Raw genomic sequence first — 27821 nt, 5'->3', positions numbered from 1 at the left:
ATTGTCCCTAAGTGTGATTGTGAGCGAATGACTGTTTCTCTGCAATTGACTGGCAACCAGTTCAGGGTGTACTCGGTCTACTGCCCCCAGACAGCTGAGAGAGGCTCCAGCACACCCGTGATCCTGGTGAGCAGAAACAAATTAGAAAATAAGATAAGAAAACCTTTATTAGTCTCGCAATGAAGAAATTCCCAATTCACAGCAGCAGAGTTATGAAAGGAAGAAGTAGAACAATAGATAAATAAATGGATCAAATAAAATTGAATTAATTAAAAAGTTTTAATGGTGCATTTACTCGTGTTTTAATTCGTTTTAAATCATACATGCAGTTTGTTTTTGTGACTTGTCACCGTCAGTAATGTCTGGTGTAACTCTCGCGATAGCTCAAGGCGGAAGACACCAAGCGAAGTCAACGAGAGCAATGAAGAAATTCCCAATTCACAGCAGCAGAGTTATGAAAGGAAGAAGTAGAACAATAGATAAATAAATGGATCAAATAAAATTGAATTAATTAAAAAGTTTTAATGGTGCATTTACTCGTGTTTTAATTCGTTTTAAATCATACATGCAGTTTGTTTTTGTGACTTGTCACCGTCAGTAATGTCTGGTGTAACTCTCGCGATAGCTCAAGGCGGAAGACACCAAGCGAAGTCAACGAGAGGCGCTCGTGTTGTGCTGACAGTAGCGACGGGAGGATAACGAGCGTCTCGTAGTTTTTGTATTTTTAACACACTAACCACTGAAAAAAGGAAATTTGCGGCGTTTTGTTCTCGTCAAGAAGCCCCCAATTAAAGTGTCCTTCGGCTTCTTGTCTTAACATTGGTTGCTTGAAGACTTCCTGCTGGCGAATTGCATCAGTTGGCCCGGAGGGTCCTCGTCACCCTCTGCTCCCTTCACGTCAGCGCTTTAAAAAATGACCGGAGAGAAGATCCGATCCCTGCGGAAGGATCACAGACCTAGTAAGGACGATGACTTGTTGGAACCCGGCGAAGAGGCAGCTATCGGGACGTTTACCACATCCAAGACGAATAACAAGAGCAGGGCGAGTCGACTCTTCAGCAACCACAAGTTGGTCAAGTCAGCCTCCACGCAGCAGCAACAGCAGAAGCAGAACCAGCATGTCAATGCCAACAGTACGCTGTCATTAGCCGATGTCGTCGACGACAACAACAAAAACCCCATTATCCGAAGTGGACAAGACTTTCCGGTCCACGAATGTGTGTTCAAAGGAGATGTGCGGCGCCTCTCTTCGCTTATACGGACTCAAAACATATCTCAGAAAGATATGCATGGTGAGTATTGCTGTGCGACACAACCAGCATGATGGGAACGTCCCAAAACACATTTTGCTCAACCGTTCTAAGTTTCGGCAAGCTTGCTTTTTAGCCAACGCAACTTGGAGAAATACTGTAAAGCAAACCATTGTTTACAATGGAACACTATGTCATTTAAGAATGCACATGAAAAAAAAGCTAATTCACAAAATACAATGAGTAGAAGTCGCTTTAAGTAATAAAAAAAGAATATTAGGAAATTACAGTTCGTAAATAACGTATTCTAGTCAAGCAGTGGTCCTCAAAAGATGCAAAAAATCGTCAAGCCTCATTTGTCTCAGTCGTGTCGAATAGTTTGATGAATGTACTGTATATAGATGACAATACTACTTCAGGAATACTAGGCTTTTTGGTGTGAGTTAGAAACTATGGTCATTTTTAATGCACATTTAATAACTAAAAAAACAACAAGAACATCAAATAAATAAAATGTACTGTGTTTTTAGGCCCGACCTAAGTCAAAGTTTAGCAGACTGCCGGCTGGCTCGACTTCCGTCTTTTGACTAAAATGACAAGTTTAAATAAATTAGTAAATGTTGTCATTGTGAATGTGGGCTTCTCGTGCCTACCCTCATCTTCATTGTGGTCGGTCTTCTCTGGAAACATACATCCGTGATTGTCAACAAATGCCAAGAATAAATTGCTACTACTGATATCTCTTTAAAATGATTAGCGAACTAGCAAGATGACATACATAACATCACTTTCATGATTAGTGCATCCCCATTCGATCAAAAATGTTGCCGAAGTAGTGCATTACATCATTAAGAAAGTGTATTTTTCATTGTTCAGGTGCTTTTGTTCAGCGAGGCTAATTACTACCAATAGAGCCACAAATATTAATTTGACAAGTATACCTGTAAAACAATATCGGCACAGCTAAGATGATGCACCAGTGACATATTCACTCTAGAAAAGATGAATTCAACCTAAGAATTGAGGAAAAGGGCACAGAAAATAGATGAATGGAATGTTTTTGAATCACCCCCCAAACTGGAAATGCATATCTCATTTGTTTGTGAGTTTTCAGTTTATGATCACCTCGCAAAGTTGTGGAAGTTCCACCTGCCAGCGCCGATTTAGCAAGGCAAAGTCTGCTCAGATAAAAACAGCATTTCCGACCAAACACACCCTTGTTGTTCTTGTCTCTACTGGAATGTGGCCTGTCCTCATATCACAGCTCAGACTACAGCACAAGCAGAGGTCAGCCGTGTGGATCTTTGTTGTGTTGGAGCGCCAACTTTTGTTTTGTTCAACTGTCAAGTGTCCGTGTGACTCAGAGTCTGTGGCTCAGATTCCATTGCATTGGAGCTGAAACCTCTCAGGCATGTCATATTACACAGGTTCTTTACCTTTATTAAACACTACTACTTCTCAGTGCAACCAGTATGCTTTGAGGTAGATGATAAATTCAAATTGTATAATTCAGGGTTGGCCTCTGCCTTAATCCCCCCTTGAATTTACATTCTTTGTCTGACCAAGATGGAGATTTGTATGCTTCTGGCTTTGTGGGAACTATTTGTGGATGGGGCTTTTCTGTTCCGGCAAGACTCAGAGTTCACATAGAAAAATTGCTGTGAAGAACTTTTCAAGGAATACCTTTGGAATGAGCTAGTTTGCCTCACAATGCAATGAAATTTGTATAAGTATAATTGAAGGCTAGGCCACTACTCTCTCTCCCTCATTAAGATAAATTGATTCACATAAATCATTATAATTAGTTCTTTTGGCACCTGAGTCTGAGTCAGAGTCTTTGGTTTTAAGTACCTGCCAATATCGAGTACTGCTCCAATGCCTCAGCAACGGCATTGAGAAAAAAAAGCTGTCCGTCGTGCCTTCAGCTCTCTCAACGAAATCTTTGACGATGCCGCTTTGAGAGGAGCCTTCTTTATATCCGGCAAGGCACACCTATTTTGGAGCATCTTTTGGCTTGCCTCTCCCTCCAAACAAGCTATGAAGACAAACCCACTTCTCTGTCTCTGCCTGCAGGAGAGCTCTGTACAGCGAAGGAGACATGTCTGTGGGTGTGGGCGTGTCACGCGAACTACATTGCTACAAAAAAAACCCAACATTGTGTAATATAAACCTAAGTTACTACAGTTTTATTATTATTTATTTTGTAAGATATGCATTGCACTTGGATCATTATATAGCTTGTGACCTTCAAGTGGTCAGAAAATAGTACAACCAATCTTTTTCACCTGATACCGAATCGGCTGAAAATCTCGTGATCAGCCCCGATTTCCAATCACGTGATTGGATTTGGACATTCCTACATAAAATATTATTTAAGGTAATCTGAACAAATTTGTTATTTCAGAAGTGTGTCAAACTGTTAACCTGTCAAATTTCTCAGTACCCTAGAAGTTTCGAGAGTACTAGAAGAGGCTACAAATACATAAGACAAAGTCCTCATGTGTTTTAACAAACTTGGCCACAAAAGACGACTCTGATACTGAACCCACAAATAAAGACTTGACAGTGACCGAATGGCAAACAGTCCAGGGCAGGGGTCGGCAACCCAAAATGTTGAAAGGGCTATATAGGACAAAAAACAAATGAGTCTGGAGCCGCAAAAAATTGAAAGCCTTCTATAACACTTACAGTGAAGGAAACACATGCTGTATGTATGTAGGAGACTGGACTGTCTCAGAATTGTTTGTTATTTATTCCTTTGTTGTGTGTTCAGAAACTCCCTAATAGAATTTATTTTGTGATTTCCTTGCTTGATTTTTTTGTTTTGGTGCATTATTTTCGCTTTTCTTAGTGTCAGTGAAGTGATCATTAATTTCCCTTTTTCGGAGGCTGTCTTTGAACGGCTCGAGTCGAACAAGAAGAGAGAAGGCACGGAGTCGGACGCAGACGTGTCTGTGTTTGTCGAGACTGTTTAAAGCATAAATAAAGTGTACGTTTTTTAAAAAACAAGACCGCAACTCTCCTTTTTCGGAGCTGCAACATGTATCTACATCTATGTAGATACGCATGTTGAGCTATTTTAGCCTACTATCAAAATCTTTTTCCATTTTCAAACATTTTTTATACAGCTCCAGGGAGCCACTAGATGTCGGTAAACAGCCGCATGCGGCTCTGGAGCCGCGTGTTGCCGACCCCCGGTCCAGGGTGTACTCCACCTCTCAGTTTGACTCCAGTTACTCGTGACCGTAATGAAGACGAGTGTTGTATTGTTGAAAGTTCATCTGTGAATAAATACCACAAATGGCAGGATTTTTAAAAAGGCCTTTTGGTGGTGGTGGTTTTCTGTGGCGAAGAAATACCAGTGAAGCTCCAAGTACCACCATGCTGACACACAATGATCAGCCTTTTGATGTTTGTTCCCATTCCATTCATAAAATTCCACTTAAAGCGCCTGCTGCGAGATCTGTGTTTACTTGTTTCCTAAAGCACTTTTGGACTTTAATCAGCAAGTTGTTTTATATTGGAGTTCTTCAGTTTGTATTGTCACCCACAATTGGGTTTCTGCCAAAGAGAACCAACTTACTCTGGAATGCGTTTTCCTGCTAATCCTAGAGAAGCTCTGTGAGCGCTGCTTGGTTTTCTCTTGGTGGGGGGGGGGGGGGGGGTGCGCCAATTTTCCAAGAATGCATTTCGAGGAATTTCTTCCCTTTGCACTTCAGTGTTTAGTTACTAATCTCATTTAACAATCCATTTCCTTGCTAAATACAGTGTGCAGTACTTTCGCAGCTGTACATCTTTTGAGGATAGGAATGCACAACACATTAATTTCTACAACGTAATTGCTCACTCGTTGTTGTTATAGTCTATTTTTACTCACTGCAATCAATTTGTCTTCTTGTCTTCTCCAGGAAACACACCATTGCATCTGGCTGTCATGTTGGGGCACAAAGGTGAGCCGGTTACATTTACATCCATGTCAACCATTCTGATTGTCTAGTGAGATGTTCATCCATTTGACAATGCTGGCAATTAAATGAATTTTGTTCACAAATGAAAGAAATCTACAAATGATTTGTACGGTGGAACCTGAAGTTTCAAACTTAATTTGTTCCGTGCGCATGTTTGAATCAAGTCGGATGTTAATGTCACTTCCCCCCAGAATAACATTTGATGTTCACAATTAATATGTGATGATCTATCAAGCATACAGTGTAAACTTGAAATTATTTTTTGTCTTCAGTTGACTTGCTGAAGCTGGACTGAAAGCTTGAGTCTAAAATAATAATTCACTGCCCTTCTGATTGTGCCAGCAAGCCGTGGAACGCAGTATTGAAAAATGCATCCTCTCGGGGAACAATTCGAGCATGTTTCCACAACGAGATGGAATTCAGACTTGTTCTTCCAATGGAGCTCAGCATACAATTGATTCCACTTTTCCGCCATAGACTAAACACAATTCAAAAAGCGGAGTAGGATTGGACACGGTAGAATTGACTGTGCTAATGAGGTTGTCTGTCTTTTGCCTGAGCTGCTGCCATTTCCTCCAGGGATTCTCAAATTAGACAGACGGTGGGCTGCGGCATGACATCATACAGTCATCGGGGTGTGGCTGCCCTTTTGGGGATGCAGAGAAATTGTTTGTCTGTGCAGGCTTCTGCGTATCTTTATTAACTGTCCCACTCCAACCCCCTGGGATGTACAAGTATATTAAAAATTAATGAATAGAAGCACTCAGTAAGTGCAGACATCCTGCAAGGTTTTATCCTCTTTGAGGTCATTGACTGAATGACTACAGTCTATGAAAGATATTTTAAAAAATATTGCAGAAATTCCATCATAAGCAGGGTGTTTCCTGGCTAAAATTGAGGCAGAAATGGTACCATCCTGACCATGCGCCATGACTTGCATGTATTCTGTAAATTCAACGGACTGACTTTCTTTTACAGGAAACAGACTAGGTTGATTATTCCATGCGTGTTGGATATTGAAAAGGGAAACAAAATTGAGAAAATACCTCCTTCATTTGCTCTTTGGGGATGTGTCATCGAGCAAAAATTAATACGGAAGAATTGCTTTTGATTGCACGATGTCACTGTAGGTCAATTTTCTGATATAATTCGCACAATTAATGGCTAATGCGTGGGCACCCGCAGCGGCTCCTCTTGTTGTCTGTTAGTCTGTTAAGAGGGAGGAAATCTGGTATGTGCGTACAGCACATTTTACAATAAAGTTGTACTTGAGTTGATAATATTAAAGCCACATACAATAAAGCTGACATATAGGTTCGACCCGGTTCAACAGTTGTCTGCGACAGGAATTAGAAAAAAAAAGGAAAGCACATGTGTCTTCATTTTAGATTTCCAAAGAGTTTGTGGCTCCCATGAATCTGGCTGCATAATTCCGACACTAATGTAATACGTCGCTCCTCCCTTTCCGCAGGGTGAGGCATCATGACAGTATTACGCCGCACTAAAGGAACCTAAACATCGCCTAATGTATGAACACTGCAATCAATTTACTTATCCTCACATCAACCTCTGAAAATATTCGCATGAGCGTCCAAGTTTTAGGGATTTTGCCGTGTTTTCCTCTTCATAGAGCCGCTTACTACAAAGTTTATGTGACTTCACGAGAGAAACGCGTCTCACCACATTACACAATGCCACACTTTGAAAAATGTGCAGGAATCACACATGCAAACTTTTGACGTAGTCATCGTGTTACGTCTGTGTGCCGGACCTTTTTTTCAGTAACGCTGTGATTGGTTGTTGCAGATAAGACTGGTCATCAATCCAACAAAAAATGACATCCATGTTTCTTTATATTAATAATAATAATACATTTCATTTATAAGCGCCTTTCAAAACACTCAAGGACACTTTACAATCAAATAATTATATTTTAATGTCTTCGTGATAAGCAACTCAACATTAGTATTTCACAACACCAAAATGGCTGCTACGGTAAATTAATAAAACTAAAAATTACTTTTCGAAATCTGTGCCTCAAATGATATCTTATTAAATTATATGATGCTGAAACACCCACTTATACGAATCCCAAGTAAAATCTCGACGCTGCATCAGTGAAAGCGAGCAGTTCTCCAGGCAACGAGAAATAGCTCTCAGATTATGTAATATGTGTCTGCTAAATGTTGTCTTTACACAACATTGGATAGCATATGTCGGTAAAAAGCTTCAGGATATGTGAGAGTTACGTCACAGTGCGCGTGTGTTTTATGAGCAGTAAACCCCCGTTATCAGCTGCCTCATCCCTGAGTTGAAATACAGATGTTTCTCGGTGCATGGGGCACAGCTGCTTGATGTTTTACTTCTCATATAAAACCCTCATGGCAGCTGCAGTCTGATCTGCTGGCAACACCGCAAAGCTTCCTAATTCCATTAGCGAGAGACCACCCTCAGGGATCGATGGGCGGACAAAGACTCCCGGAGCCTGTAGCTGGGTCTCACATTCAATTTAAGGTAGATTTACAGGTAAATGATCACCTAATTAGTTTTTATAGTGTGTATGTGGTGTTAATGAGGTTATTTAAAAAGCTGTTTGTATTCTTTTGTCCTGCAAACTAGGAGCCAAAATGAATGCACAAGTAAAAAATGGGTTACCAGATTGACAAGATATGTTCAAACTTATTTGCAAGGTGCCCCTCTCCTCCGCTTGAAGCAAATCGAGCGCAGTTGTTAAGCAAACAAAAGCATGCCGGAGCCGGTCTGAACCTCGCATCATAGTACTTAATCTATTAAATAAACATATGGTACAATTACAATAAACTGCTACAATATTTCACTTATAATCAGGTGCAATTTATGGATGAAACTGTATGGGGGAAAAAAAATAATTGACCCTTTCATTGGTATTGTACCTAATAATCCAGTGCGCCTAATGGTTCAAATAATGCAGTATTACATCAGGCTTTACTGCCAATGGCCCTAAAACAAACTGCTCATGATTTTACGACAAGTTTTGCCTCGTTGAGCAAGGTGCAGGTGACAGGCTGGTTTGAGCATGTCACCTTCCTTCTCATTTGCAAGCATAACTCTTCCGTTTTCCACTTAATTTTGACACGCTGACTACATTTCAGCCTTTATTTTGAAATAATATAACCCGTTTTCTTCTATCAGCGTCTTAGCATATCAGCATAGTAAAGCGGACGACTGACCATTTGCAGCATTCGGCACCCTTTTCTAATATGGCGACTGTTTTTTATGCATCATAATAAGCACCGGCGTTTTATCAACATGCGCTCTTACTAGTTTTGTCTTATATCTAAATAAAGATCCTTCTCCACTCTTAAGAATACATGAGCGATGAGCGTCCGACCTTTTTACTCATCTATAATTTATAGGCAGTTGATGTGCTTATCATTGTGTTACCCTGCTTTGAAAGGTTTCATCTTCGGAATAGACGATGCTGGATGTGGAAAGTGGCTTGCAACAACAGTTGTACTAATTCTGATGCAGAAGCACTTTAAGTGTGGAGTTGCTGTACTTTATTTGCCTCAATGTATCTGTCTCAGTGCTTTAAAAAGGTGGCGGAATAGCCTTTTTGATCGTGCAAGTTCAGCCTCATTAAATGAACATTGTTATACATTTAGCAGATGAGTGCACTTTGTTGCTTAGTGTTCCGCCAATGAGCTGTCTAGACGCCGCCAACCTTTTTAATGAGTGACGTCATCATGACAGAACAGGCAGCTGAGCCGGAACAACAGGATTGGTATTTTGGCGGGTGTGTGTGTGTGGTTTTTTTTTGTTTGTTTTTTTTTTCCCTCTTTCTGCTCACTGCGCAAAATGTGTGTACTCCTTAGCTGACAACTCCTCGTTATGAGCTTTTGTCAACCAGTACACTCTTTGTAGTGCGTTTGCTCTTTCCTTGTCGTATTTCCTTTTGCGTACAATTGTCGCATGCGTCGGCATTCATGGATGGCGGTCCTATGTGATGATCGCCCCGTTTTGTAGGTTGACAGAATGGAAAATAAATTACGTTGCAACAGCATTTCAAGGCTCACTGCTTTTTACCAGAAATATCGTGTAAGATCTGTATTAGGTAAAATGGAAAAGTTAAAAAAAGGGACTTTAAAATAGATACAGCTTATTTACGCATTTATTTAATAACTTATCCTTATTTACGTATTTATTAAATAACTTATCCTGTCCTTTCTAATCCTTTTCTAATTTTGCTCAAAAACACACATTTGTGGTTTTTGTGCTATTTATATGATATTCAGCCGTTTTGGGGATCATAATTTAAATGAACTTACGGTTCAAACAATCCTTATAAACGGGGGGTGTAAGTTGCTTGTGTTTTACACTGTTTTGATGTGCTGATTGATTCCCTTCCTCCGACAGAGTGTGCCCATCTGTTGCTGGCCCACAATGCACCAGTGAAGGTGAAGAATGCTCAGGGATGGAGCCCCCTTGCAGAGGCTATTAGCTACGGAGATAGACAGATGAGTAAGTATCAGATTGTTTGACGTTGTCCTGTGAGATGAGGACATTCTCTCAAGTGTTTCAAATTTGAACTGGAGTTGAAAACAGTTGCAATCAACAGATGCAATTCCAAGAACGTACTCCTTTTGCTACTGCCTCCCAAGAGGCCTGCTTTGAGCACGCCATTCCTCAAGGCCTTCCAGCCTTTGGGGTGTGGATGAAAAGAAATTGGTTAGTTGTTTTTCTCTCTGCTCTTTGGCTGATTTATCCCAAGACCCCAATTCCACCCTCTAATCCCCACCCGTCAGTTAGGTTCTTGAAGCAAGTCTATAGTAGTTCGAAACTTTATTTATTTATTTTTTTTACAAAATTGACATGCACTTTGAAAAATAAACCGTTTTGGTAGAGTGTTATCAAATAAAGGTCAAAATCATCATCAATTTATGTGAAAAAAATCATACTCCATTTAATCTTTTACGAATATCATCATTATTTGTAGCTGTGGTGTGAATAACCCGTAATTGATTTGAGTTTGGCGAAGTCTCAGAATTTTTTGTTTCAGACACACACACTCAGTCATTAAGAAATGGTTGACAGGGAGGAATAAGAAAAGAACAAAAGATGCATTTGGTTATGGGTCACTTAAAAAAAAATGGACAAAAATAAAGAAGAAAGTTTTATGTAATTCTTTCAAATCGAAGCAGCGGTGACTTGGCAATTCGAGTACGAGTATGTGTGCGCCGCTACAAGGCGCCGGCTCATTCTATGAAATTTGAAACTGCGATATAAATAAAGATGTTTTGAATGTTGTATAGTCACTTTTTTAAAACTCATTAGCTAATAGTAATGGTACTTTTTAAGTAAACTTGCACTGAAAAAGCTAAAGCCTCATCACTGTGAGTCCCACCATTACTTCACTGGAGCAAAACATCTTCCATTAATTCCATCAGTGCTAGTTGACGCTTCTCCAGCGAATTTAGCCGAGCCTAACTTTTTCCCTGCTTCTCTTATCAACGCATCAGTAAGCGGTGATTACTGGCAGTGTAAAGTGATGTAATTATTGTGGGAAACGTATGAAAAAGAAATGAAGAGCAGATGAGTGACACAGCCATGGCTGGACTGTCCTCCTTACGTTCACTGCGACCGAACCATCAGAGCACCCATGAATGGTCGCGAGGGGCACTTAAGCCAGTAAGAGAGTGTGACGCCGGACCCTGGTTTACAGTATAATTAAATTAATGTAAAACATGTTTACTTTCAAGTGAGTGCAGTCGAAATATACCTGATCAACTTTTCAAACTTAACTCTTTCATTCCACAAGATGTCTTTTTAAAATTAGGCCCCGCCTACCAAGGACATACTTGTACGTCTAAGTCTTGTTTATTTTTTTTTTTGCGTCGTAGAGAAGAGGAGGGTTTGATGCAATCTGTGAATGAGAATAAGCCTTTTGCATTGTAAATCATGTAAAAAAGTGACCAGTAGGTGGCAGTGGTGCCTCACATGATTGAAATGCATGCTTTTAGAAAAGCTCTTTTTCTCAATTTTTTGCCCAGGAATCGCCATTTACATGAAACTTAGCCATTTTGTAATGCCGATTGCTGAAGAATGGAAAAAGACAGATAGACAATTTTTTTTCTGCTGAAAGAAGATAGTCCAGTCCAAACTTTATTTTGGTAGGCTCCATGTTTATATAGCATTAGAAGAAAATATTCTGTGGGACTTGCGAGATCAGTCAAAATCCAGTAAAACGCTGGGATTGATGGGGTTGCTCCAGTGAAAATGGCTGGGATTCAATGATTTAAGTGTTTTAGGCATGCTTTTCACTGTCTGATATTTTCCCGGGGAAAAAAAAGTAAACTGTGTGGACGGGATAATCGATAGAATAAGTGAGATTTGTTAATGGCAGCTCTAAAGCGAAGCAAGTATGGAGTTATCTGATGCTATATCAGACATTGTTGTTTGGCCTTGGTGGAGATATCTCTTTAAGTGCTCTTTTTTCACACCTTTTTACATTCTTGAGTTCCCTAAGGATGATGTGTCTTTTGGGACGGCTTCCTGACACCTTTTATCTAAAAAAAATGGGCCCTTTCGACATGCCATGTCACAATCTCGCTCCTCCACTTTCTTGTTATCATGTCATGATAAAAGGTGCTCTGGGAAAATGACTTTTCTCCCTGTAGAAATGAAGTTAAATATCTGGCTAGCTGCAATGTGCATACAGGTATAAAAATGTTTGTTTGGGCTTGCCGCCCTTTGTAAACGCGACGTCGCACTGAACTGTCATAGCAGGCTGCATTTGAACTGTAATGGCAAATTATTTTTAGAAAAACATCTTATGAATGCTCTTCTTGTCTGAAGTTATTTTTAACCAATTTTTGTTTTCACCAATCTCCCAATGTGTCATTTAACTTTTTCTTGTTTGGATTTCAGCTCAAAATGAAGGAAAGTATTGTCTCGGAAATACGTTTTAGTTTTATAGCTTTTGTTCTGGAGGTTTGTCACTTTGTGCCCTGAATTGCCTTCTCGCCACACTGTCAGCTGTCACAGTTGTCAGCTCGAGCACTTTTAAGGCAGTCCCGGACATGTTGTTGTTTGCTCATGAGAGGAGATGCTTCTGCTCCTGGGTGACACACTAATTAGGAGTGTTAGTTGGCACTTGATTGATTCGGCCTCAAGGCTGGCTGCTGAACTTCAGTTTTTCTCTCTCGTATGCCAGGGAAATTCAAGGAAGGCGCAGCAGCTTGACAAAAATGAAGAAAAGAAATACTTTTTAAACCTACACTAATTTGACGGATTGATTTGGGGAATTCCCACACATGTATCTGGCATATACACTTGTGATCCCACAAGACATAAATGTACGCTGCGTACCAAAGACAAGTACGTCTTTGGTAGGCGGGGCCTAATTTTAAAAAGACGTACAAGTACGTCTTGTGGAGTTAAAGAGTTAATACCAGGAAAGTGTCCTGGTATCATCATTGTCACTAAATTGGTGTGAAGTGAGTGTGCTTGGTTGAATGTTGACGCAGTTTGCAGACTGGTTTTCCAGTGCTACAGTATGGGGCGACTTGGTCGTCCGTGAGCAGATGCTTCTCATCTTGCTCACGGACCCCCAGGGGATCAGGGGGACCCCCAGCCGGGCTTGTCCACACTCATTAGGCACGTGAGCCATAAAGGCACCCGCATTTTGTCGCTCTCTGTGTGTACGTGAGTTACTTGCCAGCTTGCTCACACTGAGAGCTTGCACTCACTTTGTGTGGGCCTGGCAGGACGGCGCGCAACAGCGTCAACATGTTTGTGTTAATTCTGCAGTTGTCTATGAGGAATCGGTTTGTTATTCAGCCCAAAGAGGCGTATGACTGTGTCAATTCTGAATGTTCATAACCCACAAAGATCAGTTTGTACGCGTATGCACCTCAAGCCTTTCGAAGCCATTCTGCTTTTCTTCCTTGTGAATGTGATGAATCGTTGACTTTGCCCTATCCGCCTTCAAACTGGAGGATTCCCATCTCTCATGCGCTCTGTAACTGAGACCAACGTTTGGATTTGTGGCACAGGGTTTATGATGCACAGTAGGTGGCTTCTGTTTTCATGAATTGAATTGCTCATGTTTCGCCTTTGTTGTCCAGTAACGGCGCTGCTGAGGAAGCTGAAGCAACAGTCCAGGGAGAGTGTCGAGGACAAAAGGCCAACGTTGTTGAATGCACTGAAAGAGGTATGTTGTTGTGCTTTTTTTTCTTCTCCTTCAGTACCTTAATATGACTTGGAGCTGTTGATTCAATCATCCACTCTGCGGTCCTTCTGCTTTGCAATTTCTAATCACGTGATGGAATTTGATAAAAAATTATCTATGAGTGGTTGTTGTCACTGTTAGCATCAGTTGTAGTTCATTCACAATGCATGCGGGTCAAACCATCTGTAGCGCCAGGAGATGCGTCATTCCACTTGTAGCTTCGTAGGTCAAAGATGTCAAAGTGCAGCCCACACCTCAAAGGGACATGGCGCTGATGGCCAAATATGAGACGTCAATCCCATGAATGAATTTCCTCTCAGGTTTACATTCTGGTGAATTCTGCTTCTCCGCGAGCTCAACTTGTCTTAGACGTGATGATGAAGACAACCAAAAGTCGTTAGGTTGAGCTTCGTTCTTCGTCACTATGCAGAGGACGAGTTTGGGCTCCTTGAATTCAGAATGAGTTAATTTTGACCGTTGAGGGTACTTGTATTTCTGGCTCAAACGTAAATATTCTTCCCATCTTCACATGCCACACATTAGTTTTCGGTGATGGTATCCCAAGTAGACGACTGATGTCAAATTGACAGTCCATTCTTCTTCTTCAGGGTTTAACTGCAAATAATATGCGTGTCACCTTTTTTGCAGCTTGGAGACTTTTACCAGGTACTTCAATGGGATTTCCAAAGTTGGGGTGAGTCAAATACGCCCATTTAAACCAAGAGCATAAGACTGTCAACACTATAAACTGCACGGTTCGAAGAGATGGAGTGTTTATTGTCATTGCTTTTCCATGTCAGCGTGGCTCTTCCATCCTTATTTCCTCTTATCACAGACAATGAAAGTATCTGTAAATGAATGCGCAGTGGATCTATTTCTAAGGGGTTACATCAAAATGTGCGTGTTTTGCGCGTCTGAGGGTACGACAACATCAAACACATTTTCACTTTCAGTTTCGTTGACCGCAAATGGCTTGGGTTCGAAAATATTTCGTCTTTCAGTGACAGATTGCTGTTGGTGCATTTGCTACTGCGGCATTAAAGAGGACAGCTGTCCTCATAATTGAATCTTGCCTTCTCTATAAATGTCCTCCCCAATTTGTTTTGCACATCTTTCATCTTCCACTGTTGCAGTGCCTCTGCTCTCCAGAATTCTACCGTCGGATGCCTGTAAAATCTACAAACAGGGACTCAACATCAGGCAAGTCATGTCACTAAATGTAAATCAACTTAATAGAAGAGCTAAAAATAAAAAATGTGATTGTCATTGCACTGACTACAATGAAAAACCTTTGGCTTTTTATCTGGAGCTGATGTGAAAAATCGATGACTTTATCTTGATTGCACATTTCCACGTTTTACAAAATATGTGTTGGAGTGTGTGTTGTTGGAGTGTGATCTGCTTTCGTGTCACTTGTGAAACTTTCCCTGGCTGTCTCATATGCTAGTAAAGACACTCTGCAGTAATGATGAAGCACAAATTTCAAACAAAGTCGTCTTCCTGTTTCGCTGTGTAAGACATCCAAGTGCTACACAAAGTAATTTCCTTGTTTGACTTGTCTTAGTGTGTTCTCACTACACCCATGTTGCTTCCTCACACGTCTATAGACTGGACACCACCCTGATCGACTTCTCGGATATGAAGTGTCAACGCGGTGATCTGAGTTTCATCTTCAACGGCAACGCAATCCCTTCGGAGTCCTTTGTGGTGTTGGACAACGAGCAGAAAGTATACCAGCGCATACACCATGAGGTTTGTGATGCGCTAAACTCACTGGGCCTTTCATTAGGCACACGTTCACAAACGAATCGATTGAGCTTGATTGCAAGAAACAAAATCCCACTGAGTGTGCCTGCTTGGGTTGACATTTTGCAATTGACATCGACAGGAGTCAGAGATGGAGACGGAGGAGGAAGTGGACATTCTGATGAGCAGTGACGTGTACTCGGCCACGCTCTCCACAAAGTCCATCACGTTCTCCAGAGCACAAACCGGCTGGCTCTTCAGAGAAGACAAGACGGTTGGTAACGGCTTGTCAACACCGTCGCTGGAGATGTGGGGAGAAAAACAAACTTGATTCCTTTTCGTAACTGACTTCATTTTTCGTTGTCTTAGGAGCGTGTCGGAAACTTTTTGGCGGATTTCTACTCTGTGAACGGCCTGGTGCTGGAGTCCAGGAAGAGGCGGGAGCATCTGAGCGAGGAGGACATCTTAAGGAACAAAGCCATCATGGAGAGTCTGAGCAAAGGAGGGAACCTCATTGATCAAAACTTTGAGGTGAGTCACATCTTACGGATCAGCTTGACGCATGGCAGAAAAAAACGTATCACGTCGTGTAGAATCCATATTACGTTTTCCACGCGTATGCTTTTACAGTGATTCAGTGCATCGCGGATTTTTATACCTATTCATAAAAAATATATTTTTTCCATATACATTGAGTACAGTACTGCAGTGTTTTTCAACAAGTGTGCCGCGAGACATTGTCAGGTGTGCCGCGGGAAAATATCTAATTTGTATGCTTGGCCCAGAAAGTAATCATGTAGTACCCTCCAATACCACTAAGGAGCAGAAACAGCTAGCCAATTGCCTTGTGTTTCGATGAGAGACATGCTAATTTGTGACGCATGAATGCAGGACGACGGTAAAACAATAAATATGAAAGATGATAAAATACTGTTTTCTTTGTGATCATTAGATTCCAATTCAAGCTGTTATAACATCAGTCTTCAATGATAAAAACGGTTATAGTAACAATATAACCGTTTTTATAACCGGGGGGGGGGGGGGGGTGTTCACATTTTCAGCTAGTGGTGTGCCGCAAGATTTTTTTCAATGAAAGAAAGTGTGCCTTGGCTCAAGAAAGTTTGAAAAACACTGCAGTACTGCATATGTTGGTCTATGTGACTCGCTGTTGTTTTGCAGCTTCTCACTGTCTTTTTTGCGGACTTAAAAACAAACAAAACATTTATTTGTTTGTTTGTTTGTTTGTTTATTTATTTATTAATTAATTAATTAATTAATTACCTGTATATGTTAATTGGTCGCTACTTCACGGATTCTCATTTATCGCGGGTGGTTTTGGTCCCCATTAATCCGGATAAACGAGGGATTACTGTACTGTAAAGACAGCATCATTATTTACCAGTTATCAATTGACACAGAAAAAAACGTTTCACGGTTGCAAACAGTCGCTCTCGTCAACACAAAATTTTGAACATGTTGGCTTCAAAGAAAACCTGTTTCACATGAAGTGAAATCACACCGCGTTGATGAAGTGAGACTGTGTAGCTGTTGACTGACATTGAACTTGATTTGTGTTTCTCTGTCTTTGCGCGCCTGCTGCACTCATCAGCCTGTGAGGAGACCATCTCTAACCCCGCCTTCACCCAACACCACATCCTGGGAAGAGTACATCACTGCTGACAATGGAAAGTAGGTGTCCCTTTTAGACACGGCGGACATTTGAAGGTGTTTTAGGCCAAACTCAGCTGGGATAGTTCTCCAGCTAACATGCAAGTGGTGGTATGAAAATGAATGCTTGGAATAATTTCCTGATCTTTTCACGTTTGAGCAGCCAGGGAAATATGGGGAGAAACAAACTTGACGTTGGTCCATTTGAAAACCTCATGACATTATGTGGATATTCTTCATGAAAACGGCTTGACCTGACTCGACAGGATGTCCGCGTCGTCAACGTTAGACGTACTAACTCGAGTGTTGTTTTGAATCTCGGCTCAGAGCTCCTCACCTGGGCAGAGAGCAACTCTGCAAGGAGAGCAAGAAACACTTCAAGGCCACCATAGCCATGAGTCAAGACTTCCCCCTGAGCATCGATTCGTAAGTTCCCCCGTGGGATTTATTGTGTCCACTTAAACTTTTGCAGTGTTAGTCCAGTGTGACTTTTTTGGCAAATACAACTCGTAAATTTGACTGTCATGAAACATAGTGGCGGCCCGGTAGTCGAGTGGTTAGCACGTCGACTTCACAGTGCAGAGGTACCGGGTTCGATTCCAGCTCCGGCCTCCCTGTGTGGAGTTTGCATGTTCTCCCCGGGCCTGCGTGGGTTTTCTCCGGGTGCTCCAGTTTCCTCCCACATTTCAAAAACATGCATGGCAGGCCGATTGAACACACCAAATTGTCCCTAGGTATGAGTGCGAGCGCAAATCGTGTTTGTTTCTGTGTGCCCTGCGATTGGCTGGCAACCCATTCAGGGTGTCCCCCACCTACTGCCCAAAGACAGCTGGGATAGGCTCCAGCACCCCCTGCGACCCTCGTGAGGATAAAGCAGTTCGGAAAAATGAATGAATGAATGAAACATAGCACGCTATAAATATGGCTGATATAGTATACCTGCCTGTATGTATCTGAGTGGCACAGTTGTGACATCTGACACTGTTCTCGTTTTTGTATTCAGGTTATTGAATGTTCTGGAGGTGATCGCACCCTTTAAGCATTTTAATAAACTCAGGGAGTTTGTGCAGTTGAAGCTCCCTCCTGGCTTTCCTGTCAAACTCGGTAAGAAGGCCGCTCATCCGTCATCGGCAGTCCGTCACGCCGTCGGCGTTATTTTAACCGCGCTTGCGTCATCGTCAACCCCATCGGATCTTCGTCTTTGTTATTCATCGCCCCCGACGAACTAACGGAAACACACAAGACATGCGGCGCGTTTACGTCAGTCATCAGAAAATTATTATTTTTTTTGTAAATGACAGCCTGAGAAAAACTTTCAGTAGCTCTGGGTATCCTGAGTAGTGCTGATTCGACGGCAGTCCGCTTCCATCAATGCTTAGTCCGTCAGTTATTTTAAGCTTCCTGTCATTCAATTCAAGACATTTGACAGGAGACGTTTGTACATGATAGTCGATAGTGTTTCAACAAAATCGAAGTACCAAATGTTCCCTCTCTTCTTGCAGACATCCCCGTTTTTCCTACCATCACAGCCACCGTGACTTTTCAGGAGTTTCGCTACGACAGCTTTGATGAAACCATTTTTACCATCCCTAGCGAGTACAAAGAAGACCCCAGCCGCTTCCCTGACCTTTAACCCACTCTGGCGGTGGGGTCGATGTTTATGAAGGCAACATCACGCTGCAAAAATATCCAACTCCTCCCCCACAACCTTACGGTTCCTACCTGCTAAATGCTAAATGAACGTCTCTCCACAGCCACCTGAAGAAAAAAAAAAAAACATGATGCCTAGTACAGTATGTAAAGCTATGTTTCCACCACGTGGGACAGAAGGGATCACTTGATAGTGGCATTGGGACACAACATTAACTTTTACAAGTGTACTGTATTTAACAGTATCTTCTTCCTGGCAATTGGAAAGCAAGCTTTGTTAATTGGGGGAACAAATCACAATTTATGTCACCCAATCACCAAATTGCACTGTATTTAGCTCCCATCTTTTCACAGCCATAACACTGTGGAAGGGTGTGCCAAAAATGTGGCACAGCGCCAGCCCCCCACCCCTTTTTCTTTTTTTTTTAAATACCCTTCCGATCTTTGACAGTGAATACGCAAGCCAAATGATGGAAACAGGAGTTGCGTGTGATTTTCACAAGAGACAAGTGTTTGTGGTTCTGGCCTCCTAACACGCAGCAATCGTATGATGCAAAGGTGTGGATACACTTTTCTTTTGTCATGTGTTAACACAGTTAGGCATTTCCTCAGATGCATTCACACTAATTAAAAATAAAAGGTACTGTACAGGGTGTTGCCCCAAAGATGAGACATTTCATAGGCGAATAGTATAAGTCAATTCTTACTGAAGCGCACCTGCGACACTCATGAGGGTAGATGGTTAAGAAGATGGATGGATGATTTCATTTTTTTTACAAAGTATCTAAAAATGAACCAAGTATAATTTTCAACTTCATTTTCAAGTTTGTTAGTGTTTGTTTGACATTTGCTGTTTTTCAGGGCAACTAATGCCACTACTCACTATCTCAAAACAAGAGTGTCGTGTGTATTCCTGTTTAAAGTAAAACATTCACCAGCTTGAATGGAAATTTGGACAAAACACAAGAAAATTAATTCTAAGAGGCAAAAATTCAACTTGTCTCAAGCGGTGCACATATTGAACATTTGAAAAACGGTGAAATTGATGATATAATCTCGAGTAAAGTATTATCCCTTCAAATACTGTATGTTAGAATTTTGAGAAATGTTTAATTCTCATGATGAAGCCTCTGTAATTTTGTTTGCCTGAGCCTGAGTGACTCAGTTATTTGTATTTCAAATTATATCAATTTGAGGGGAAAACACCTTGTACTTGTACATTGTTTTTTTTTAGCACTCTGTTTTTCTAGAATTTACTAAATCTTTTGGCACATGTAACTTCTGAGCTATTTGCTTTCCTTCTTAAATGCACAATTCTCAAGCTTAAAAGGTGGCGTGTGAAATGTTCTGAAGCAGAGGCAGTGCTATAAATGCTGCAGTTTTTTTTTATGGTACCATGTAGTTTGTTTCTTATGTCACCTTTATCTGCGCCAAAACTAGTTTGTATAATGAGTAGCTGTTGTGAGGAACGAAGAATTGTTATTTTTGTTGGCTTTCATTTTACACAAACGAAAGCCTTCTGCACAATCTGTTCATGTTCTTGAGAGTCACAGTTTCTTCCTTTTGGTGTTTGTCCTCTTGTATTCAACTCAAGAGTTGTGCGGGGGGATATGGGGGTTCCCATTTTGTCACCTGACTTGATCCAACATACTGGATTGTAATATGGTGGAAGTTGCTATTTTTGTATATAGATGTTTTTAAAGAAAAAAAAATCTCTTAATTCTCTTGTTTGTTCTTTTGAGAAGTAAATCAAACCACACGCACACTCGATGGTAACAGTTTTCACAAGTTTTATTACTTTCCGTTGCATTACACTTCAATGCACACGTATTAAGGACTGAAAGTGTAAACAGAACTGGATGTGTGATTGGTAATGCTGAATAGCGAGGGGAGAAAAGGTGTATGGCTGTCACGATAAATCATCCTGACATTTAGTGGGATTTCATTGAAAATTGACACGAGCACAAAAAGGACAGAAGAATTTTTAAAACGATGACCATGTCCATATACCGTATATTACAGCCCTTCATTCTACACCTCCATGTTTACAGTTAATACCACACATTGTACTTCAGTGGATCAGGCACAGATCCGTTGTTGCCTACATTAAAAATGTCCTTCCTGTAAATGGGAATCTTAGTCGCTCATTTCCATGTCTTCTTGGTGGTGATCATCTTGGTTGACTTTGGACTTTTTGGGGGCGTGGCTTTGGCCTCTCTCCATCTCGTCGAGTCCAGTGGGCGAGGAGGAGTCAGAATCGCTCTTCCTCTCCTCGTCTTCCTCCGCTTCTTTCTCACTGCCGTAGCCTTGTTCCTCTTCATCATAATCCCGCGTCACCTGAAAACAAAACGCATTCATGTCACGTGGCTGTGTTGGCCGCGCTCATTAAAATAACATTCAAATCAGACCCAAAAAAAACCTTCACATCGCCTTTGTCGCTGTCTGACTTGCGGTCACGTTCTCGCTCTTTGTCTTTGCTCTTCTTCTTGCTGGAAGAGCGTTCTCTCTGCTCTCTACTTTGGTCCCTGTGCTCCCTCCGCTCTCTCTCTCGCTCCTTCTCACGATCCTTGTCCTTCTTCTTCTCCTTCTTGTGCCTTCTCTCACACAGACACGAACACACTCTGTGTCATTATTTAGTTGTCGTGGGCTAATTCATAAGAAAAAGTGCGTTGGAGCTCACCGTCTGGGCGATGGAGATCTGGTCAAGCGTTTTTTGGGGGACCTGGATACACTGCGGCTTCGCCTATATCTACTGTAATATGAGGTTAGACAATTTGAAAAACTGATCGAAAACACAAATCAATAGATCACTGTAACAATCTTTTACTGAAGAACAGCCTGCCATTATTGGCTGTCCTTTGAATGTAACCCCCATAATGCTTTGCACTTCTTACCGGTTGACACTGCGAGACCTCCTTGCACTGCTGTAACTCTTAGGTGGCGTCTTTGACCTCTTCTTGGACTTTTCCTCCTTCCTGTCCCTACATGCACAAAAGCCACCAATATGACTTCCATGAGTACTTGTAGTACACGAAGCCACGAATGTCAGGACAAACCATGGACCTGTTTGAGCCACGGACAGCACGGTGTACAAGTAGATGGCGTGTCTGCCTCAACGGTCTAAAATTTGGGGTTAAATTGTAAGCTCTGGGCTTCCTGTGTGCATGTTGTCCCCATGCCAGCAGGAAGTTTCTCCCCCGCTCCCAAATCAGTCATGTTCGGTTCATCGAGGATTTGAAATTTGTCTTGGAAATGATCATTTGTCCATATGTGTTTCAACGATTGGCTCGTGACTAGTCTTTCTGAAAGTCAACTCGCATAGGCTGCAACTCACTCGTGACCCCAATGATAAGTGCTATAGAAAATGGATGGCTGGTTGGATGCTTCAACCACCATTAATGCAGCCAATACAAATCAACTGACAACTGCAGTGTTTATACACAAGAAAAGAAGCCATGCACAAAGTTATGTTGTGACTCCGGCCCTGTTGATATGGATTTTTAGGCTGATTCTGATATTTTGCAGAAAAATTCCAAGAACTGATTAATCGGCTGATTTGAAAAATTGGAATTAATTAAATTGCTTTGTTTTGTTCCCTTCATGCTTAAAACTACAGGTATATAAACTTTGTAAGGAACATTTGACTGGTTCATGATACTGTCTTTTGGCATTTAATTACAGCAGAGAACAATCGGTAAAACTTGCTGATTTGTTGCTGTTGTTTTTATTTTTTGGTGTGGGAGATGTTTGAACCTTACTGTCTTACGCAGTACTGTACTGATGCAATCAACAATACTCAGCCTATTTTCTGTTGATTCTGGAGGGGAGAGGGATGTTTGAATGTCATTATATTGTAATGTATCCCCCCCCCCAAAATCAAAAAATTGCCCTCCATCCCTCCCCAAATCTGCCAATTTTTGCAAAAATCGTATATAGGTAATGCATTGGTTGGGTGCTAGTTGAGACGCTGACCTGGATCTGCTGCGGCGGCTTCTGCCTCTGGAGTGGGAACTCCTCCTCCGTGGGCTCTTGGACCTCCTCCTGTTCCTCGAACGTGACCTCTTCCGAGACCTGCTCTGCGAGCGCCTGCCAGATAAGAATATAGTTACAATTATGTCATTCAGTCAGTTGACACATTTGAATGTTCAGGTGAAGTTTTCACCTTAATGTTGACGTTTTGAATTGTGACCTGCGATCGGATTGTTACAGGTTCAGTGTGTGCCAATTTTGATAATTCTTGATCACTGGGCTATTTTGTTGAGCAACTGTTCCATGAAAGTGGAATACTAAATGTTGGTCATTTGTATAGCACAATAATCTCAGCATGTGATGATGTCCCCACATGTCATGGTTTCTTGTTTTTACTCTTGCCATTAATTTAACTTAACTTTAACATAGTTTAGTATTTAAATGGACCTTTACTGCAATGTAATGGAGGTTAACTAGCAGTGACAATGTAAACTTTGTCCAAGGATTACTTTTTTGCCACAATTAATTCTATTTCAACACCAAAGTGGAGGGTCTTAAGTGGAATTACATATGAAGGCAAAGTATTTTCTACCACTAAAAGAAAAATAAGTGGTTTTACCGGTGTCTTGAGCGAGATCTGGAGCATCTGCGGCGTGACCGTGAGCGGGAACGAGAGTGTTTGCGTTTGTCATTTTTTTTACCTACCAAAAAAAAAAAGACAATAATGAAGTCAATGTAATGGGACTTACAGTCCATGGCTGACTGGAAAAGGTCAGATCAAATTAGATCTGAATATTCATAGGTAGTATGTAATTTTTTTTTTTTAATCAAGTGTTGCAGTTCTGAGCACCCACTCCCAGGTTCAATGGCGGCAGAAATGAGGGACTGCGCCTCTCGAACACGCTTCATGGCTTCTTCAATTTCCTTGTTGGAGCTGTCGTTCTTCAAGCCGGGATTTAGGTTCAGCCCACCTGCAAGTGGATTCAACCTGCAATGCGCCCAATTACAGTAGCTTTAATATTTCATCCCCCCCCCCCCAAAAAAAAAACAGCCCATTGTACTATGCGGCTTCTTACTTTTGATCCATGGACTGCATGAGCTTCAGGAAGTCTGCAGAAAGGGCCTAAAATCGACAACATTGGGACAGATTAATATAGTGAAAATATGTTCCTTAGTGCTGTAAAATACATAGAAATATTAAATATTGCTAAAACACACAAATTTAAAAGTCCACTGACTGTTAATAGTGACATGGCATTAATAAAAAGTATTCTAAAATATATTGTGCAACCTCTCGCAAATATATTTAACATATCTTTCAAAACAGTTTCCCCGTCAAAAATTAAAACAAAAGTTATTCCGAATTACCAGAGTGGAGACAAAACACTTTCGTACAAATTACAGGCCTATATCTTTACTACCACAATTCTCAAAGATACTAGAAAAAATATTTGCACACAGACTTGACAAATTTCTTGCAAAACAATCTTTCATGTTGTGTTTATCTGTTCAATCAATCAATAAGACAGACTGTTATTGCTCACATATGAATGACAATTGTTACTTGACCTGAGGGTTCATGTTCGGTCCTGCTATTCCCATTGCAGCCATCTGCTCCAAGTTGGGTGCGCCGAGACTACCAAACGGCGAGCCTCCCATCTGGAATGTGACATTTGGTCATTTGAAATGTTAAGCAGAAGCTGGCTAGATGCATTTGCGGGAACTTACAGAAGCCAGAGGATTGGGTGTTGGCAGAAGGCCCGCCCCGGGCATCATTCCCGCCACGGCGTTGGCCGGAGCCAGCAGCGACATAGCTTTCGATTCATCAGGAATGACTCCTGGAGAAAGAGGCGGTTTCAGCACGGGGCAAACGGGAAACAGTGCACAACTTCCACAAGACAAGACTTGCAGACAAGCCACCACAGTTTGACTGCTCTATAGCCAAGACCAATGCAAATGCACATGTTGTCTTGTCTGTAAATCTTAATCCCTGATGTATTGCTCTTTTGTCAGTATGATTTGTAGGATTAGCAGATAGGAGTTGAATAGTCACAATTACAAACTGTGTTCAACACTGCCAAGATTTTATCACCTGTACTTGTTTTCTAAGTCATGAACCAAACAAGCACAGCCGGTTGTCCCGTGGGATGTGCTCTCAACTTTCATTAGATGTTTTATGAACAAGCGACTCGCGCCGGCTGCTTCGCTACAAAGCACACAGAAACATTGAGATACAGAAAACAAAGTTTGTGATTTGGGTGTCAACAGGGGAACATTTCAACAGTGCTTACCAAAACACAAACAGGAAAGGCTCATTCAGATTTACCTTTTCTGGGCTTTTGCGTCTGGTTACTTTGAAAATAATATTTTAAAAAAAATACAATAATACCCTAACTCCTCATATAGTGGCCAGGGAGTGTGTGTGTGTGTTTTGCACTCACTCAGGCGTAAGAGTGATATAGGTGTTTATTTTCCTTAATTATTGTTTTTTGTTTCGTTCACAAATAATTTGTCATGACATTTTAGGAAAAAAATACTACATACTTGGTTCTACAAAGTTGAACTTGACTTGATAGTTACTGAGGAAAACTCAACGTCAAACTACATCAGTTTTGTGATGCTGGTTGACTTCAAGTTTTACGTTTTTTTTCTTCAGTGGTGCTAGCACAGATGCAGGCCTTCTACTGCAATGTTTTTTCAAGAAAAGATCCAGCTTTGCCAGACATGAAATTGCACGACACATTGTAGAAGTGTGACGGCAACAAAGCTTCTCAAACGGGTGCTGAACTGCACTAAGGAACAGAAAAATTTCTTTGTGGGTAGTTATTTTGCAGCACTTACAAAAACTAAGATGCTAAACAATGATGGCCTCACATCTGGCTGAATAATACCTAAAATGTTTGAAAAGTATAAGTGCGATGACTTTTGAGACTGGCTGTATTGGAAAATTTAACCTGAATTATTTGAGCTTTCAAACAACAAAATATCTACCATTGGAAAAATAGAAGACTTTATTCCCAATCAGGTATTTATGTTAAATTGGATGACACACACAGATTACGGTAAATATAGTGTAAATTAAGGTGGCAGCCACTATTAGAGGAAACAGGGTACTATAGTAACAAAACAATAACCAACCTGGCAACAAGATACAACACAGCTCGGATCTGTCAACTCTAAACAAAATCTAGTATGTATAAAAACAAAAAAAATCCTATTGGTTTATTACCAGCAAATTTAAATTTAAAACATTAACGTGCCCAAAGCTGGGGGGGGAAAAAAAACCTGTCGGCTCAAAATAGGAGAGCTTTTATGGGGAAGGTCAATCCATGGTTGTGCAATCTGAAAACAGTCCATGTTTTTTTTTTCATTTGAAATTTTCATATTATAAAAGAGACATGTACACTCAACACACACACATATGCACAGCAACACCAGAACAGACACTTGAGAAACAGGATAAGGCTGCTGAGGACAAAACGGTTGGTGCATTTGCAGCAGGGCGTGGTATATAGGGATGGCTGAACCAGGAAAAAGAACTGTAAAACACAGTAACAAAAGAAACACCACTGTTAAAATTGGAGAGGCACTCAACCCTTTCAGAGTTACGTGTGGAGACACTCAGGCAAAAAGATTACTTGGTCTGTGGGTTAATAAGTGCAATTTCTGAATTACAATCGCTGTATTTGTGTGGTCAATATTACACTTACGCAAATTCAGCACATGAAGTTGTAGGGATGCCCTCGTTTGATTTGATGATTACAAACAACTTGAGATGCCTAAATCCTGCTCTTATAGATGATGAGTTTGCATAACTGTAGCTAAGAGAATATTCCTTGAATAGAGGGTGAAAAAAAAGAGTTTAGAGAGAGAGACAAGAGGGCCTTGCGAGCATGGTGCCATTTTTTCTAATCTCCTGTTGGCAGTAGATGACCACTTTCGGCCAGCAAGGGAGGGGCTCTCTGCAATTGACTTGTCCACTATGAAAACCACAACAAATAACAAAGAGAGAAGTTTACAGCTAGAACGCAAGACATAAATTGACACAAATTCACATTTTCCTATTGCCAAATAACTCATTAGTAACACCTCATACTGCTCGTTAGCGATATTTGATTTGTCACAAAAGAAACAACAAGACCGCACGATGGTCACTGTCATTGTGTTTGCAAATCATCAAATAAATGCACATCGCGTGACATGCGTTCAGAGGACAGAGACAGGAAACAGACACCAACCTTCTGCAAACGGCACCACAATCAAGGCCCGGTCCACGAAGACGGTGTTGGTCAAGTGCTGGGAGACTCCCACCGAATCAGACTCAAGGAACTTTACAAAACACACACGTGAAGTCACAGGCAAGGGAGAGTCACTGGAAGAAAACACACATATGTTGTGCAAAGCATACAAACAGGGACAACCCGATAAGGCATCTTCTTAACTGAAGGCAGTCACCTTAAAGGACAAACATACTTTGATTTGATTAGACAGAAACAATGTGAATGTGTCCTGATGGAATAAAAACAGCAAACAAACATATTGCTACAACAACACAAAACAAAGACTCTAAACAAGAAAAAGACAGTTGGCCTACGCTGTTCCATGTTGTTATATGATTGCAATTATGATTGAGATATTGTATTATGACATTTATATAAAAATATAAATCCAGTGTGAGCATTCTTATTTTAGAGACACTTTTCGACTCGACAGTTGTATTGATTGGATCATGCAGGTGTACCTAATGATATGTCCGGTGTGTTTGTTGGGCATTCCTGGACGATGGTTAAACAAAATTTTAAAACAGTCTATTAATTAAAATCGCCGAAGAAAAAACACTAAAGTTAAGGAAAGGGGAATGCTGTACATAAAAAATAGGCCGTACAGTCCAGTAAACGATGTTATCTTCAGATTTGACACAACTGCACGTACGTATTAGCATTAGCTTCAGCTTCCAACCAGGCCTGCAAGAGTGCTTCGGGGGGAACCCATCGAAACAGAAAAGCTTCTCCTCAGATACTCACTCGGGTGGAAAGAGTTTGAGCTCCTCTATGTTTCCCAGGAAGCCGAAGAGAGTCCTCATTTGTTCCGAGGTTGTGCTCGGGGAAACATTTGTCACCTGAATGACGTGCGTGCTGGAAGTCATCTCAGCGAATCTTAATCGAACTAGCAAATCTGCGGTACTAAATGCATGAATAACATTAAAGCGGGTGGGGTAACGTTTATGGGTTCATCAAGCATTAGACGTATACAAAAAGTAATATAGTTGTAGTCGACAAATGATACACGATCATGTGTAGAGACCGAGACAATGATGATGCGTACAGAGCAACTGTGAAGAATGCTACGTTCACGTACATG

The 27821-nt window shown here is 41.1% G+C and overlaps 2 protein-coding genes and 1 long non-coding RNA gene across 17 annotated transcripts; 1 reads left to right on the top strand and 2 right to left on the bottom strand.

Moving 5' to 3' along the window:
* Positions 1-4: 4 nt before the first annotated feature.
* On the top strand, positions 5-20258 carry ankrd13c (ankyrin repeat domain 13C). Of its 2 annotated transcripts, none has more exons than XM_052074566.1 (13): positions 5-104; positions 5159-5200; positions 9614-9718; positions 13324-13409; positions 14076-14121; positions 14561-14627; positions 15035-15179; positions 15316-15447; positions 15543-15704; positions 16783-16862; positions 17169-17267; positions 17845-17945; positions 18344-20258. In XM_052074566.1, the coding sequence occupies exons 2-13, from the start codon at positions 5185-5187 to the stop codon at positions 18472-18474; spliced, it is 1170 nt and encodes a 389-aa protein (XP_051930526.1). In that variant the 5' UTR covers positions 5-104; positions 5159-5184; the 3' UTR covers positions 18475-20258. The 2 variants fall into 2 exon arrangements, with proteins under 2 accessions (XP_051930526.1, XP_051930525.1); XM_052074565.1 differs by lacking the exon at positions 5-104 and adding an exon at positions 647-1292.
* Positions 266-741, bottom strand: LOC127606372 (uncharacterized). Its single transcript, XR_007963770.1, has 2 exons — positions 615-741; positions 266-373 (listed from the first exon to the last, which is right to left on the bottom strand). It is a non-coding gene; the product is annotated as an uncharacterized LOC127606372 (long non-coding RNA).
* On the bottom strand, positions 20109-27821 carry LOC127606326 (serine/arginine-rich splicing factor 11-like). 14 transcript variants are annotated; one of them, XM_052074579.1, is made up of 13 exons: positions 26699-27820; positions 26171-26440; positions 24553-25999; positions 24189-24298; positions 24030-24119; positions 23537-23583; positions 23315-23448; positions 23080-23161; positions 22464-22577; positions 21386-21472; positions 21172-21243; positions 20911-21088; positions 20109-20828 (listed from the first exon to the last, which is right to left on the bottom strand). In XM_052074579.1, the coding sequence occupies exons 4-13, from the start codon at positions 24270-24272 to the stop codon at positions 20628-20630; spliced, it is 1089 nt and encodes a 362-aa protein (XP_051930539.1). In that variant the 5' UTR covers positions 24273-24298; positions 24553-25999; positions 26171-26440; positions 26699-27820; the 3' UTR covers positions 20109-20627. The 14 variants fall into 14 exon arrangements, with proteins under 14 accessions (XP_051930539.1, XP_051930541.1, XP_051930540.1 ...); XM_052074581.1 differs by having other exon boundaries at positions 24553-24666; XM_052074580.1 differs by having other exon boundaries at positions 24553-26440; positions 26699-26789; positions 27485-27820.

The sequence above is a fragment of the Hippocampus zosterae genome, chromosome 8, assembly GCF_025434085.1.
Source record: "Hippocampus zosterae strain Florida chromosome 8, ASM2543408v3, whole genome shotgun sequence".
Taxonomy (NCBI): Eukaryota; Metazoa; Chordata; class Actinopteri; order Syngnathiformes; family Syngnathidae; genus Hippocampus; species Hippocampus zosterae.
Note: the sequence above shows the minus strand (reverse complement) of the source record. Positions and strands in the feature narration are given on the sequence as shown.